At 52.0% G+C, this 17,173-nt stretch overlaps 2 protein-coding genes across 3 annotated transcripts; one reads left to right on the top strand and one right to left on the bottom strand.

The window, feature by feature from the left end:
- The first annotated feature begins 9,206 nt into the window (after nucleotides 1-9,206).
- On the top strand, nucleotides 9,207-10,398 carry Chst13 (carbohydrate sulfotransferase 13). Its single transcript, XM_059256793.1, has one exon. It carries the CDS (start codon nucleotides 9,309-9,311, stop codon nucleotides 10,131-10,133), a length of 825 nt encoding a protein of 274 aa, XP_059112776.1. The 5' UTR covers nucleotides 9,207-9,308; the 3' UTR covers nucleotides 10,134-10,398.
- A 1,899-nt stretch (nucleotides 10,399-12,297) lies between these two features.
- Nucleotides 12,298-15,047, bottom strand: C3H3orf22 (chromosome 3 C3orf22 homolog). Of its 2 annotated transcripts, none has more exons than XM_059256792.1 (4): nucleotides 14,738-15,047; nucleotides 14,193-14,336; nucleotides 13,749-13,874; nucleotides 12,298-12,668 (listed from the first exon to the last, which is right to left on the bottom strand). In XM_059256792.1, the coding sequence occupies exons 2-4, from the start codon at nucleotides 14,279-14,281 to the stop codon at nucleotides 12,470-12,472; spliced, it is 414 nt and encodes a 137-aa protein (XP_059112775.1). In that variant the 5' UTR covers nucleotides 14,282-14,336; nucleotides 14,738-15,047; the 3' UTR covers nucleotides 12,298-12,469. The 2 variants fall into 2 exon arrangements, with proteins under 2 accessions (XP_059112775.1, XP_059112774.1); XM_059256791.1 differs by having other exon boundaries at nucleotides 14,193-14,318.
- Between the last annotated feature and the right edge of the window lie 2,126 nt (nucleotides 15,048-17,173).

The raw sequence follows: 17,173 nt of genomic DNA, 5'->3' as shown, positions 1-17,173 counted from the left end.
CCTTGACACTGGGTGAGGTCTAAGTATTACAGGAAAACAACACAGTTCTCTTATTTACAGAACTGACTTCCAGAGGGGTTATCCCCCACACGGGTCAGCTGATTCCATCAGTAGCAAGCACTGTGAACAAATTAAAAGGACGCTGACTTAGCCTGGGCTTTAGTTAAGGTTCCTATGGCTGTGATAAATAACATGACCAAAAGAGAGAGTTTATTTCAACTTACACGTCTGTGGTACAGTCCATCATCAAAGGAACTCAGGGCAGGAACCTGGAGGCAGGAGCTGAAGCAGAGGTTGGGAAGGAATGTGGCTAACCGGCTTGCTCACCATGGCTTACTCAGCCAGGTTTCTTAGCGCACTCAGGACCACCAGCCCAGGGACGGCACTGCCCACAGTGAGCTGAGTCCTTTCCCATCAATCATTTGAAAATGCACTATGGGCCAATCTGGTGGGGGAATTTTCTCAACTGAAGCTTCTTCTTCCCAAGTGACTTCAGCTTGTGTCTACTTGACAGGAAGCTACCCAGTGGAGCTATTCAGTAGAAGCATGGTCAGTGAGAGGCTTCTTCCCTAGGCAGGACCTGGACTCTGATGTGAGATAAACCAGTAGCAAGGGTCACCCCTATCCCAGGCCCAGTACTGGAGACTGAAGTGGGGTTCCTTCATGGTAGGCAAATGTCATGTGCTCTACCATTGAGCTGTACTCATAGCTTCCTAGTCCTTCCTCTTCTTTTTTTTTTTTTTTTTTTTTTTTTTGGTTTTTCAAGACAGTTTCTCTGTGTAACAGCCCTAACTCTCCTGGAACTCCCTCTGTAGACCAGGCTGTCCTCAAACTCACAGAGATCCGCCTGGCTCTGCCTCCCAAGTGCTGGGATTAAAGGCGTGTGTCACCACCGCCTGACTCTCAATTTCAACTTGTTGATCCAGGGTTTCAGTATTTGCCTAGGGTAGCTGGGTAGTCTAAGCTGTACTTAAGCTTGTGATTCCCCTGTCTCAGCCTTCTAAGTAGCTGGGATCATAGGCTTGCACCACAAAGTGGGGCTGCTGTATGGATTTTGAGATGACCCACGTGGGATAAGCAGTAGGTTGTTCAATAGTTTCCTGAGCAGGGATGGGAGCCATGAGGGCTGACAGTTCAGAGGCGATATTGGACCTGGTGATGGCTGCTCAGATAGGAATTTCCTCACAGCAGCCGGCTTGTAAAAGTCAGTGAAGAGAGTTTCAATATAACTGGAAAGAGGCAGAATGACCTTTCTTCCTGTGAAGAGCTTGTCCGATGTGACCCACTCTCTCTTCAGGGCAATCACAGGAAAGAATGTTCCTGACACTGGATTGCAGGGCTCTCTGAAAGCATGTGGGGGTGTCTGAGTGGGGCCAGCAGACCGGAGGCTCTGACCTAGCTACCGCTGAAGCTGGTGGTGGTTTGTCTTGCAACATGGCAGTGAGAACTTATTAACCAGGATGTGGCTGTTGCAATGTGCCCTGGGCTGGACTCACCCCCCACTCCACCCCCATCCCCCAAAGCAACCTGCCCTGCCCTGCCTGGGGCATGGGGCTTCCTACTGGAAGTCGGGGATGATGACTGAGGTCAGCTTTCTTGGAGTTTTCTGTGATGTTTCAGCCCACAGGTTGCTGCAAGGGTGTGTCCTGCCGTATTTCACCCTCTGTGACCTTGTGTGTCCTGTTCCTCTCTACGATGGTGGGCACTTCCTTACTAAAACAGAGCTTGGGGAATCTTGTGGGCCCCTAGGATGTGCAGGATGAGCTGGAGCCTGCCAAGCAGAAGCCGGGGCTTTAGCAGTGCAGACAATGGAACCTGAGGTGTATCCCGTCTTTGGAATCAGCAGCCTTGAGGTTTGGGCCTTGTCACTGTCAGTTTGCCTGTCTAATAAGTGGGAAAGTAACAGTTTCCACCTGACAGGACACAGGTCAGCTTCACACAGCACAGTTACACAGTGCCCTGTGTCACCTGCCCAGCATCTCCAGGGCCCCACCTCTGTGCTGACACAGGATCCTGGGCAAAGCCCTCTGCTGAGGCGTATGGCACTTTCTCCAGGACTTCCTTCCACCCTTCAGGGCACCGAGTCCACCCAAAGCTGGGCACTAAAAGTTCTGGTGGGCCTCACATTGGTGTCTTGAGCTGAGGAGGTGGCCTGCCTGGACAATCAGCACGTTCCTGCTTGTCAGAGGCCTGTTTTCCATCCTACAGGCCTGCTCTGGTCTCTTTCCAAAGTATCATTGCTTCCAGACTCTCTGCCTGCATGTCACTTTCTCCCAGCCGCAGTCCAGGGCTGTCCCCATCTATCTCCTGTTGTTGACACTCCAAACCTTCCTCCTCTTCCCCCTTCTCTCTCCCCTCTCTAAGGCAGGGTGGTTGTTGGCTTCCCTGCTGCTTGGGGTTGGGGAAGTCTTAGTTCTGCTGAGGTCCCTCCTTGGCTATACGAACCTGCTGCCTCCTCTCCCTTCTGTTCTGTGTGTCTTGGGGAGGGGAGGGGGTCCAGCTGGGAGCAGGTCAAACAAGGATGGGGTGAAGGTGCTGGGGCTCCAGTGTGGCCCTGTTTGAAGCTAGCCTCAGTGGTCCTCAGTGGGCTGGACCCATGGACACACACCACACCACACCCATACACACCACACATACACACACACCACACACACACTACACACACACACACACACACACACACACACCACACACTACACACACACACACACACACACACACACACACCACACACACCTTCTACAGCCAGCCTGTCCTTGCCAGGCCTGGAGCCCTGGGCTCTTCATTGGCAGGGTGGAGATAGCCTGGCCCTGTAATCTGTGATCAAGGCTATTCCGGGAACCCCTGAGGCCTGTCCTCCACCCACAGACCTTTGGCATCCGCTGTGGGACCCACTCTTAGACAGCTGTGGTCTGGCCAGGAAATTGAAGGCCTTGGGCAAGGAGTGGCTTCTGGAAGGCCAGGAACCTCCAAAGAGGGCTGTGGGTCAGATGGCTGTGTTGTGGTCCCTCCAGGCTGTTCTTCCTACCCTGCCCACAGACCTAGAGGGAACTATGGTTCCCCCAGTTGCTTAGTGAGGCTCTAAAAGACCCCCCTTCACTGCGTGGCCTAAAGTGACACCTCTAACCTGAAGAATTGTGAGGACACTCTTCTCCCCTGGTGTCGAGAGATGTCACTCTGGCATGTTGCAACCCTGCTCAGACCCCTGATGCCAGTTGCTGTATTTAGCAATAGCTTATAATTAGCAGTGCCGGCCTATCCTGGCAGCTTATTCTCTGTTGAAGGTGCTGTTCTGTCAAAAAAGCAGCAGGATCAGAGATCCTTCCCTGGATAGAGTCTGGAGAAGTTCAAGGGCTGGGTCCATGGGCATCCTCAAGACAGGTTTCCCGCATGAACCCTGGTCCAAGTGGCCCCACTAATTCTAGGTACATGCATACATGGCCTGGGGTGTACAGACAGGACACTTAAGGACACTGAAGACTGCAAGATAAAAACCATATAGAGTGTCCCTATCCAGTTCTGGAAATAGGCAAAGCTGCATTTATCAGGAGTTGCATCCACACCTCGGGGCATGAACATGCTTCCAAGGGCTTTCATGGCGCCTCATGTGGCCTGGTGCCCTGCAGCCTGGCCACCACCCATCCTTTCTGGATGCTCACAATTCAGATCTACGGGCTGGACAGCCATCAGACTTGTGAACCCCTAGGACTCGGCAGAAGTGGCTGGTGGGGGGCAGGCTAGGGGCAGTGGTGCTGGGGGGCCAGGGGTGGTGGTGTGTGTGTGGGGGGCTAGTGGCTGTGGGAGGGGCTAGGGGTGGTGGAGAGGTGGCCAGGGGAGGTGGTGCTGAGACAGAGTGAGAAGAATTGGATAGGGCTGGATGCTCTTCCCAGAGGGCAGGCAGGCTCTTTTCTTCTCATCCCCTGTCCTTGCCACTCTCCAGTGGTGGAGGGTAGGGCATGAGGGTGGGAATGACCCCAAGGACACTGCCCTACCGATGCCCACCCCCTACCAAACCCCCAGGAGGAAGAGAAGACACAGGAAGAAAAGCAGGCACACAAGTGGGTTAAATGTGTCCTAGGGGTGCTGGCCAAACCACGCCTTGTCCAAAGCCAGCACGGATCTCTCTCTCCTTGTGCCCTTCAGCATTTGAAAACAAAGCCCTGGGCTCTAGCTGGTTTGGAGGAGTGAGGAAGAGTCCCCTACAGCTGTTGCATGACCTGGACCAGGTAAGTGGCTGGGATGCTGGGATGCCCTCTTACATCCTGGATAGGAAGCCAGTCTCCTGCATACCTCCTATCAGGCTCTGTCCAGTATGGGCAACGGGGCTTCCTGTGTAGCCTGGAAGTCCAATTTTCCTGTTCATCATCCCTCTCACCACACCCAAGACATGTGCTTGTTCTGTGGTATGTATTGCAGACACAGGGAAGTAAAACAGCCCCATGTCTGTCCCAGGGAACCAGTGAACAGACGGTCATTAAGCCATGCTTGTCCCAGGGGACCAGCAAACAGATGGTCATTAAGCTATGCCTGTTCCAGTTCAAGTAGGTGGTTGTTAAGTTCTCAAATTTTAGTAATGTGGCATAACAAGGGAATGTTCAGAGGACACACACACACACACACACACACACACACACACACACACTCACCCGATCATCTCCAAGCAGGTGGAGCAAGTGGCCCTACTGGGACCGCACACAGCCTCATATATGCTCTTACACACCCAACAGCACAAGCACTCCTTGACTCAGGGTGGGGTTAGCTCCCAAGGAACCCAGCCTGCTTAAATATTGCTAAGTCAAAATGATCCTTACGTCTGGGACCCTTGATGCATAGCCACCTGGCCATACAGGACACTGTAGATGAGGCTGCCCCCCTAGTGATGGTGTGTGTGTGTGTGTGTGTGTGTGTGTGTGTGTGTGTGTGTGTGTGTGTCAGACTCCATCCTCTCCTACAGGGAGAAATCTATACAAAGTGTCACTCAAGCCCTCAAAACTAGCTTCGGCTCCTTCTGAATGCCACCATCATAAAGTTTTTTTTAAACCTAAAATCATACAAGTATGACTGACTGAATACCACTAGAAGACCCCAAACCTGGCCCAGCCAAACACACACACAGACAGTATGTATTAGCACCTACTGTGTTGTATAATGTACAGGCCATTCTTGTACCAGGCTTTTTCTTTTTGGGCCACCAACCAGCTCCCAAATCATGACACAGAGACTTACTAGCTTTGAATGCTCGGCCTAGCTTAGGCTCGTTTCTGGCTAGTTCTTTTAACTTAAATTGACCCATTTCTCTTTATCTAGCTTTTGCATCAGGGCTTTTGACTTTTCTTTCCTTCTGTATATCTTACTTTCACTGCTTCTTGTGTCTAGCTGGATGGCGACTGATTGGCTTCTTGCCCAGGGCGTGTCCTCCTTCTCTTCTCCTTCTTTTCTCTCGTTCCTTTTCCGTCTCCTCCCTCCTATTTATTCTCTCTGCCCGCCAGCCCCGCCTATCCCTCTCCTGCCTAGGTATTGGCTGTTCAGCTTTTTATTAGACCTATCAGGTGCCTTAGGCAGACAAGGTGAAAAAAAAATGAAACACATCTTTTCATAATTAAACACCCATCCTTACATTGTTAAACAAATGCAGCATAAACAAATGTAACACATCTTTTTCCAGTTAAAATAATATTCCACAGCACATTCTCTTGTGCTGAGATTTAGTGGCAAACAGCTGGACTGGGGTCCTGCCCTTACAGTGCAGACAGCACAGCCGGGTAGGACACAGTCTGAACAGCATTTACATGTCCATGAAACCAAGTTGTGCTCTGAGGGAACAGTGGGGATTACAGGGAACTACCCAAGGGGGTTCTGGTAGAGATGGGGAGAAGCTACTCCCCAAGAGAGGGGCTTGTAGTGCGACCTGAAGAGGAAAATGTGAGCACCACAGGCTGAGGGAACAGCTAGGCCAACAGCCTTAGAGAGAGGAGGGCAGAGAAGTTGTCTGTGGTGAGCTTGGGAGGCAGGCAGTATTCCATTGGGCCAAAACAGGCAAGGGCAATGGGGAGCCATGGAGGATTTTAAGCAGGGGCAGCAAGGCCAGAAGTTTCCCCTGGACTGCTGTGTGGGGAATGGTGGAGCTGCATAGGGGATGTCTGCTGAACCTAGCCACACCCTTGGGTTGCAGATAAGGAAGTCTTGGTTCAAAGAGTATGTCTGGCTCACTCCTGGTTGCACACTGAGCAAGTGCAGGACAGACTCTCAGAGGGTCCCAGATTATTCCATTAGCTCTGCAGCCTTCTTCAGAGGGACCAATGGGTCCTCACAGTCCCAGGATCCAGGGATGTTGGAGTCAAATCCTTTGAGGCCATATGCCTTGCCTCTGGAGAAATGCCAGCAAAAGAAATGTCAGGGGACAAGGACTGATCTTGTGCCATGCACCCACCCACTTATACAAACCATAAAATAAGGCTTGGCTACAGTCATGTCCATTTACTGATAGGGAATTGAAGCAAGGGGCTGAGGACCCTGCAGAAGTCATGGAGCTCATAAACACTTGAGTCAGCTGGGCAACTGGGAAGCTCACTGGGAGGGACAAGAGCTGTAGTGCAGGGTGTGGTCCCAGCTGTTGTTCCTCCAGCCCCAAGTTTAAGAGCCAGCCTCCCCCACAAACTGCCATGACCTCAGGCAGCTCACTTCTCCCAAACCTGGGTTTTGTCATCTGCTGAGGGGACCGTGTTGACTGTCATAGCATTCACAAGTCTGTAAACATCAGCAGTGTTCACAGAAAGGCCAGCAGCCCCATGAGACAGCAGTGGCAGATTGCCCTCTGTCATTCTCTGCGTGTTGACCCCTGTTACAGATTCGCAGCCCCATGACTACCTGATAACTGCCATCCTCACAGAAGAGGATCCCAGGATGGGGGTGGGTGGTTAAAGGTTTGAGCCCCCCCACCCCCATGCCCTCTTGCTTCGTATCCTAAGGAAAAGTCTTTCCCACAAGCAGCTGGCCAACTTCCCTACATCTCCTTGGTCACAGCCAGGCCACATGCCTACCCTAGACTCATCCCTTTGTGATGGTGTGAGGCTGCATGGCTGGTTCTTCTGAGGCTAGGCACAGATCCCAACTCAGTTAATGAGGAGGGAGGTGAGCTAAGGAATAGATGGCCGGCCTTCTTCCACAAGGATGCGCTAGGCTGTGAGGAGGTGGAGGGCAGCCTGGCCTAAGACACTCCTGATAGCAAGAACAGGATCTTCTCAGAGCCTACAGACCCTATGGCCATGGCTGAACTTGGCATGGTGACAAGGAATGATATAAGTTCAGTGCAGCACAGGTCTCCTCAGCCAGGCCCTGATCTTCCCCAGATGGGGCTGGTCCTTGTGTGGGCTTCCAGGCAAGATCGAGGATGTGCATTGTAATGAATCTGTTTCTGTCCTGCCAGGCAGCTCCCAAATAATGATACCAAGGCTCCTTATTGATTATGAAAGCTCAGCTAGTTCCTAACTAGCTCTTATAACTTAAATTAGCCCGTTTATATTAATCTGCGTTCTATCACGTGATGTTACCTCTCTTCCATCTTGTACCTTTTTCCTCCCCCATGTCTCCTGGTGCCTAGATTCCTCCTCCTCTTCTCTCTCCCTGGAAATCCTGCCTATATCTCCTGCCTAGCTATTGGCCATTCAGCTTTTTATTATACCAATCACAGAAATACACCTTCACACATTGTACAAATATCCCACCTCAGTGCATTTTTAACTCTTCCAAAATGTCACTTTCTGGAATTCAAGTTGTGTGTCTCTGCTTGTCCACCTCTCCGCTTTAGCTCTCCTTTGGAACTAACGCAAGCAGGATGACTGACATAGGACCCCCCCCCCCCATTACATCAGTGACTCCCTACCTCCTACTTCAAAGCCCATCCCAGCCTGTGGATTCTGGGGCTCTGTCAGCACTTAAAGGAAAAGAAAAAGTGCCCCTCCACCCATCCTTTCTGAAACACTTTGTTTTCTTCTCTCCCTCATAAAACACAAAGGTAAATTCCCTTAATGAATCATGGACTTCTGCAGAATACCTTTAAAAGCCTCAGAAACACATGTGTGCATAGAGGCACATGCCCATATACTTCCATGCCACCAGTATCCATGCTGGGTCTCTACTATTTCTGCTTCTGCTATGGCCTCTGAGCTGGAAATATTCTGAAGGCCTTTAACTTTCTGAGAAATAACTCAGCATAAATTCACTCTTTTGAAATGGCTGATTCAGTGGTTTTCATATTTTACAAGGTTCTGTGACCTCATCACCACTGTCTAATTCCAGAGTACTTGTGATCCCAAGAGAGACTATGATTATATCAGTGGTCATTCCTCTTCCTTCTCTTCTAGCCCCTGACAACCACTAATCCACTTCCTGTCTGTAGATTACCTGTTCTGATCATCCCATACAAGAGAAGACAAATGCTTTCCTGACAAAGCACTGTGATTACAATTTGCTGGTGGTGGGCTGGAGAGATGGCTCAGCGTTAAGAGCGCTCACTGCCCTTGTAGAGAACCCAGGTTCGATTCCCAGCATCCACATGGTGGCTTGGTCCTATTTGTAATTCCAGTTCCAGGGGATCCGATGCCCTCTTTTGGCCACTTTGGGCACTGCATGCACGCAACACACAAATGTACATGAAGGCAAAATGCCCATACACATAAAATGAAAAAACTTTGCTGGGGTAAAATAAATCAAGCACCAAATAAATGTGTCCATTCATTAATACAGAATCAGTAAATTTATTTAACCACCGCACACATAAAAGCCCACATCCTACAAGTAGCTGACTGGCAGCTGCCAAGGGATGGCCATGCTTCAAGGCTAGCCAGGGCACAGCCTTTCTGTTGTCCTTGCCAGAGTGGGTGAAGTGGGGGAGGACACAATGAGGCAGCAAGAATTAAACCCACATCAGAGGACAGATGGTCTACATGTGCCTGCGTTTATATGCTGTGCGCCCGGCCCTCGGCCATCCTTCTTTATCCAGTTTACCCAGTCCCGTAAATACTCATTCTCAGCAATCCTAGTGTACACGCAGTACCCAGCACTGGTTCCTCACATCCTTCCCGTCTCAGCAGTTAGACTGCATTTCCTCCGATTCTAGGGCAGATTCTGATCCCAGACCACACAGAGACGGGTGTCACTGGGGTCCCAGTTTCCAGTGGGAGAATCCCTTGCCTGAGTCCCTGGGCACACGGAATCTGTACAGCCTCAGCCCAGAGCCTGCTGCACTCTGACGATTGGCCCTGCCTGCCTCCGTCCCTTGTCGCCTGCAGGGTGGTCGGCCCTCCTTGATGGCCAAGGTGCACCAGCAGCGGCGCGAGCTGCTACAGCGGGCCTGCAGCCGCCACACACGACGCCAGCGCCTGCTGCAGCCGGAGGACCTGCGGCACGTGCTGGTGGACGACGCACACGGGCTGCTGTACTGCTACGTGCCCAAGGTGGCCTGCACCAACTGGAAGCGCGTGCTGCTGGCGCTGCGCGGCCGTGGGGACCCGGGCTCGATCCCCGCGCACGAGGCGCATGCGCCTGGCCTGCTGCCCTCGCTGGCCGACTTTGCGCCGGCCGAGGTCAACCGGAGGCTGCGGGACTACCTGGCCTTTCTCTTCGTGCGCGAGCCCTTCGAGCGCCTGGCCTCGGCCTACCGCAACAAGCTGGCGCGGCCACACAGCGCAGCCTTCCAGCGGCGCTACGGCACGCGCATCGTGCGCCGCCTCCGCCCGCACGCGCAGCCCGACGCGCTGGCCCGCGGCCACGACGTGCGCTTCGCCGAGTTCCTGGCCTACCTGCTCGACCCGCGCACGCGCCGCCACGAGCCCTTCAATGAACACTGGGAGCGCGCGCACGCGCTGTGCCACCCGTGCCTAGTGCGCTATGACGTGGTGGGCAAGTTCGAGACGCTGGCGGATGACGCGGCCTTTGTGCTGGACCTGGTGGGCGAGCCGGGCCTGCGCTTCCCGGCTCCACCGCGGAGGTCAGAGAAGGACCCCACGCGTGACCAGGCCCGGCGCCTCTTCCAGGACATCAGCCCCTTCTACCAGCGCCGCCTCTTTGACCTCTATAAGATGGACTTTCTGCTCTTCAACTACTCCGCCCCCTCCTACCTGCGGCTGCAGTAGGGGCGGGGGGCGGGGGTGTTGAGAAGGACCTGTGACTGCTGTGACCAAGAGGCCGCCAGGAGGTCTGGAATGAACCTGGTAGTGTGGATTGGAGAACCCTTGGCATACCTTGCTTATTGGGCCTGACCAAGATCCTGGGCACAGGCCACACTCACACCGACTGGGTTGGGCACAGCTTGCCTCAGGCGACCGTTCTGGCCTTTTGTGCCTTTGGTTTGATGCATGTCTCTTCTTCCTGCTGCAGGTGGCAGGCTTCTCTCTAGGACCCAGGGTTTTTTTTTTTTTTTTTTTGGTGTTGGTGTTGTTTTGGTTATGAGAGGTCATTTTCGGTCATGTCTACACAGAGCCTGTCCATGGTGCTACAAGACAGAATGCCAGGGTTTGGTTCATTGTGGCCTGAGGTCCTGCCCTAGCCAGCCTCGGGAGGTCCTGTCCACAGGCACTGCTTAGGCATCACCGTGAACTGTCTGCTGCCTTGGCAGTCACAGGATGGTAGAGCAGTGCCATCCCACCTCTACCTGGCTGGTCCACTTTTGATCTCATTGCAAGATTTTGGGGTCTTCCCCTGTGTCATCAGAGGCCAGGATGTGATATGGTGGCAGTTTTTCCAGCATGACTGCTGGGGAGCTGGCCTGGGCATGTTTGTTTGTTTGTTTTAATAAATATGTTTTGTTACATTTTCACTTCGGGAGATTTCTCTGCCTCATTGGGCCATTTACCTGCCAGCAACTTGGGCAACTCACTGTGTCTCTGAACCTGTTTCTTCTGCTGCTGAGTGGCACAAGAATGCAAGGTGGCAGGCAGATCAGAGTCACGTCCAGAGCAGCCCATAGGTGGTGGTGGTGGTGGTGGTGGTGGTGGTGGTGGTGGTGGCGGCCACAAGAGGGCTGCTGGAGTTAGAGAGCCGCCAAGAATAACCAAGGGGAGCAGAAATGGTAGAGAGGAGGCCAAGAGCTATGGCTGAAGAAAAATGGCTGTGAAGATGTCTCCTCATCCACGCAGAGTTCTATCAAGGTGAAGAAGGACCTCAGGCAGCTGACTGAGAGCAGGCAAAGTCAAACCCCAATCTGTGGGGCACAGAGGGGTCCTGAGATCTGCCTGCTCAGTCACTCACCCTTGGCCTTTGTTTGTGCTGGGTTCTCCCTCACAGGAACCTGCCTGAGGCCTTCAGAGCACCTGTCTGTGTGAGCAGCCACAGGCCTGTGCAGGACCCTTGCCTCCATGGATCTTGAAAGGCACTGTCACTGCTGCTGCTGGCCCTGTGAATCCATGCCCCAAGCCTGCCCTTCTCCCCACTGGAGGAATGTGGAGAGCCCAGGGCCTGGTATCTTTCCCAGAAACCCCAGACCATAGCTCTGCCCCTCTAGCCAAAGTGTGAAGTGAGAGGCTGGGGCCTGTGGTCACACCAGTCATCACCCACCCTCTCTTCTAGGTACATCCTGGCCCTCACACTGTAACAGTTCACTGGGTACTCAGCTGTTTCACGCCTGTTTCTGTATCACTCGCCTTGGTTCCCAAGCTCAACTCAGCTTCCACAGAGCCCCTGATGGAACCTATTTGCTGAAGCTGACATCCAACTATAATGCCACATCTGGTGTGTCACATCCAGATGCTTCTAGGACCTGGACTGCCACCCCGTCGGTGCTTCTACATGCTGATGATGGTGACAAACACATGCCCTCTACGACACTGACTATTATGCTCCCTCTAGATGTCCCCTCACATGCCAACGTGTCTCCTTGCAGGCAACACACACACACACACACACACACACACACACACACACACACACACACCCCACATTTTTAATATACACAAGATAGCTTCTCAGATACTCTATGCTTTAAAATTTTTTCTATACCTTATTATTCCAGATCAATGCATGGTTGCTCTTTTCTTTTAATGGTTACCTAAGATTGTAGGTGTGGCTGTGAGCATCGGCAGTGACTACTAACGGGTGTTAGCTCCCCACCCTTGCTATTTCCAACTACTAGAATGACTACCGTTATTGTCCCAATACCATGGCTTACGTGTGCATGTATCTGGATAAAATTCTAGAAGCATCCTTTGCTCTTTTAAGTCTTACTCCAAGGCCTCGTGATTAAATATTATACCCATTTTAAAAATGAGAAACTGGAGGCAAATTGACCAGTCTTAGCAGAAATGGGATTTGAACCTATGAAGTTTATTGGTGCTGTATGGTCTTTGGTGCGGGGGATGGACCACTCCTGGTTTTTGGTGGCCTACAAGGCTGCTCCCCTTTACAAATGTCTCTGTGGCAGCAGCTTGGAGCAGAGAGAAGGTGGCTGAGAAAGGAGCCATGGAGAGTAGATGTTCTAGAGAAAGCTTTCAGATGGCCGCGAAGTCCCACTGGTGTAGGGCTGGCTATCATCAGCCTTTAGAGGAGGCAGCTTGCCAAGGTCTTGTCGAGGGAAGCGGAGGCTCAGTAATTTAAGCTCCCAGAGGTTACATATTGGAGGCTGTGGAGGCTGTGAGGAGAAGCTGAATGGTGTTGTAAATTCCGGAGCTCCAGCCCTAGAGAAGCCACACAGAACCACCTGACCCAGGGAACCCTGCAGGTTCCAAGCAGCCAGGGAAGACAGGGCCCTATCTGGGAAGACACTTGAAGGATGTCTCCAGCCAGGCCTGTCCCAGCCCCGTATGCAGCCTCTGTAACCAATGGCTACCAGAGAGGCACAGGAAGCAGCCCACACACTCCTCCTGCCATCTGCTTGTCCAGCCTCGGAAATCCAAATTAGACACAGCAGATTTCAAATGCTTCTCGGGCCTCAGGGTATCCCTTAGTCCTACCCATCCGCTGGGTGAGCTATGCTGGTTGATAGGCTCAGCTAAGTCAAGCTCATTTTCTTCTGTGGTTACCACCACCTGAGACTACCTCCCAGCTCCCCACCAGAGACCGTCCTCAATCTAAAACTGTCCTGGTAAAAGGGCCCATGACTGGCTCCCCTTTTACCTCCTGGCCGAGGCTGCCTTCACAGTCCGCTAGGCGGATCCTTTCTCTCTTCTCCCTTCCTTATGATACCTGCAAGTGCAATCCCCTCTACACTGGGCTTCTCCTTCAAGGTTCCTGTTACTCTTTCACCTTGATCCTTCTCCTTTATGCCCAGGGCCCCACAATGGCCTCCCAGCAAGAAGTAGGCAAGGGTTCAGAGCTAGAGGACCTCATGGGGCTGGGGTTTCTCCACTTGCATCCTGCTCAGCTCTTCTAATGTGGTCTGTTTCCTAACTCCCGAGCCCTGGCTGCTCCTCCCGTTGGGGGAAGAACTAATTTCTCACAGTGGCTGGTCTGAGGCATTGGGGTGGGGCTGGGGTATCAGGAGACCCTTTGCTACTTATCCCTGAAGTCCCCCAGGATGGAGCAGCCTGTCCACCATGCCTGGGTGCAGGCAGCACTTGCAGCCTGGGGGAACCTCTTGCTTCCTGCACCTCTTTTAGGATGAAGCACTGTAGTTACGTGTCTGCTGACTCTCTGAGAGGACTTGCCCACAGGTGGCTGAGATTTCCCCGTGTGTGTGTGTGTGTGTGGGGGGGGTGATGTCGATGAGACATTTGCCTGTGTGTGGCCATTGAGGGCAGCCAAGTACAGGAACTTACCCTGGGGGAGGAATGGACCGTGTGGGCACCAGCTTCTTCTGTAAGGGCAGCTGGTCCTTCAGTGTGTTGCTCTTGGCCTTCCAAGACTGTAGGTAAGCTGTGCTGGGCTCCGTCAACCAGGACAACCTAGAAGGGCCCTTGAGAGGTTAGGTGCCTGCCGTCAGCCACCTACAGGCGTTCACACCTGGACCTTCCTATGTGTCTGGCCTCATACTCAGTGCTTTACAAAACCTTGGTTCCACCCTTTGGCTTACCTGGCCTGGGACAGCAGGTGAAGGAGGGAGAGCCAGATTGTTGGCCACAGCACACTGTTCCTAAGGGACCCCATGGACTAGAGTCTCTCCTCCTAGATCCAAGCTCCTCAGAACACCCGTGTTCTGGGGACCTGGGAACAATATGGGGGTTGTAACAGGGTTCAGCCCTCAGTGTCTAGGTATCTCGTACCTGAAAGGAAACTTCTTGATGAATCTCTCCTGGCTCTTCATTTTACGTTTCTTATACCAACGGGGCTTCTTCGGGCCTCTCGATTCCATCACAGAGGATGTCAGGCTGTGTCCCCCTCAGTCATGGCTAGAAAACAAGAGGAGGCTGCCAGAGCAGAGGCAAGAGCAGGAGTTCATTTGACTTCCCCACCGATGGAGAACTCCGTTATTGCCTCATTTCTCATGGGAAGGGAAGACAGATGGACGGCAGGTGAACTGCTGTGCTTGTGTCCACCCAGAAACAACAGCCAGGAGTGTTGGGCTTCCAGAATAGCTCAGACAACCCTGAATGAGCAAGGTGGCAGGAGTCCCTCCCAGCCATCTGCCGTCCATCTGAAGGGTGGTCCTGTCACTGCTGCTTCCCTCTGGGGCAGGGACCACTGCAGAGTCCAGGGAACCGCTTGACTCCATGACACCCATTCCAGGCATCTCTACTGTCATCTTACAGCAGTAACTGTAACTCCACTAACGGTCATGGGGCTGTCCACACAGGCTACTGGAGCTCACCAAGGCAGCCTAGCTTAAATCTTGAATGTGACAAGGATTAGGACTTGGATCACAAAGCCCCAAAACTGCTCTTTCCAAGGAAGTTGCAAATGGGAGAGCTGCTGGGGCCCCACGGCTGGGCTCTGCTACCACACTCAGAAGCCTTGGTCAGATGGGAGGCCCAGGTCCAGGGTGTGCTGGGAGCAAGCCAACCAACCAACAGAGCTGCATGTTGATATACAGGCTTAAGTGACACCACAGAGGTTGATGTTGGCCATGGTTCTGGGTGCCAGGCCACCAAGGGAGCCATAACCCCATGGCTTAGGGTCAGCAGGCCGCACAGGCCCATTGCAAGGTCAGAAGCCTCTGAGGTCACAATCAGTGACAGGGTAGCTGCTGATATGTCTCACAGCAGCTGAGGGCAGGTATACCAGCACGGCACAGAAGATCTGCTGGGGCACCTTATCTTACAGAGAGGGGGGGAGACAGAGCGAGAGAGAGAGAGAGAGAGAGAGAGAGAGAGAGAGAGAGAGAGAGAGAGAGAGAGAGAGAGAGACAGAGAGAGACAGAGAGAGAGAGACAGAGAGAGAGAGACAGAGAGAGAGAGAGATAGAGAGAGAGACAGAGAGACAGAGAGAGAGACAGAGAGAGACAGAGACAGAGAGAAAGACAGAGACAGAGAGAGATAGAGAGGGACAGAGAGTAGAAAGAAACTGAAGAGGAGCAAGGCAGCAAGATGAGTGAGCGGTCTGGAATTTGGGCAGTACTGTCAGGAGATGCTCAAGAGTCCAGAAAGCCAAGAGGGCTGTTTCTGGTGACCCAGCCAGGGTTGTTTAGGAGCTTGAATTCCCAGGAGGCTACTCAAATCCTCAAGCCTAGATTTAGGCTTTCTCCCTTTTCTCCTCTGGCCAGAAGATCCTCCCAGCTTCTAGGACAAGTGTCTTGAAGGGAGCAGCAGGAAAAGCAGGTGAGACTCTGAGAGTTTGAACAGAAGACACCGGTTCTTCACTGAGACCACCTTACAGTGGTTGGGGTTGGCAAAGCCTGGACTCGAAGTGGGGAGAGCCAGATGAGAACACATCTCTTACAGTGTGGTGGTTCAGACTCTCCCCAAAGGCTCGTGTGCCTCAGGTGTGGTCCCAAGATGATGGATCCAGTCATGAGAGGTGATTAGATCATGAGAGCTCTGAAGTAATTGAAGGGTCAACCCACTGACGAATTCATGATTTGATGGTACCATTAGGGATAGTGGAGACAGAAGATGGGCCTTGTTGGAGGAAATCGGTCACTTGGGGTGACATTTGTGCTTGATAGTTCGCAGCAACAGTAACATAACTAAGGCAGAACTTGGTAGTAGGAATGGGGTATTGCTCCCATGTGTTTTGGGGAGGTCTGTGGAAGGACTTTGGAACTTTGGACTAGAAAACTGTTGAGTGTTGACATCTCAGTGGGCTGTTCTGTAGAGGCGTGGGAGATAAGAATGTTGGGAGCAGTGCAGATGATGGAGGCCTGGCGTGAAGTTTCAGAAGGAAGTAAACACTCTCTAGCGCCATGTGTGTGAAGAACCTGCAGTGCCTGGGTAGCTGGGGCTGACTTAACAAGAGATTGGCACTATTGAAGTGAAACCTTTGCTTTACTGGGACAATTGATGCTGTCAGCTGGAGCTGAGAAATTAGCAGTGATTAATAAAAGACCAGCATCACCGAGGTGAAATCTTCCAGGAAGTGTTTCCTAAGAGTCAGCACACAGAATCTGTGTTCCAGAAGTAGCCAACTTGTGCTGGCAGCCGAACTTGGTAGTGTAAGAGTCACCCAGATGGTACTGGTTTTAAAACCATGAAGGGGTCATGGAGAGCAGCTGTGGCTTGGCACTATGAAGAGAGCCTAGGAGAGGCTATTGGTGAAACTGTAGCCCCATTGCAGTAGAAGACCGCAGCATTCTGGAGATGCCAGTTCCATGGGATGACTGCCAAGAACAGCTGCAGCAGTGGGGTGGAGGCGGCCTGTCTAGAAGACAAGCTGTGTGTGCTGCAGAGAGCGGAGCAGAGAAGTGACCAAGCTCTTTGGACGAGCCCAGAAGATCATGATTCCCAGATATTGGACATTGTTTTGATCTGATTGTGGCTTGGTACTTCCCTCTTGAAGTCATTAAATATTTAATATTTTTGACTTTATAGGAACCCACACTTGAGAGACTGAATTTTTAAAAGTGATTTTTAGGTTTTTAAAAGAGACTTTGGATTTTTAAAGAGATTGAATTTGTAGAGACTAAAAGAACTTTTAAGTTTGTAAAATATTTTATATTGTAGTGTTATTAATGTGTGATCTTGGGGATGAGCAAGAAAGGAAAGATTGTGGCTTAACAGTGATGTGTTTGTGTCAAGTTTACAAAAGGTCAGCTGTGCTGGATAGTTTCATGTCTACTTTACACAAGCTAGAATTATCTGAAAGGAGGGAA

This window comes from Peromyscus eremicus, chromosome 3, assembly GCF_949786415.1.
Source record: "Peromyscus eremicus chromosome 3, PerEre_H2_v1, whole genome shotgun sequence".
In the NCBI taxonomy this organism is placed as follows: Eukaryota; Metazoa; Chordata; class Mammalia; order Rodentia; family Cricetidae; genus Peromyscus; species Peromyscus eremicus.
The sequence above is the reverse complement of the archived record's forward strand: the minus strand, read 5'-3'. Positions and strand labels throughout refer to the sequence as shown.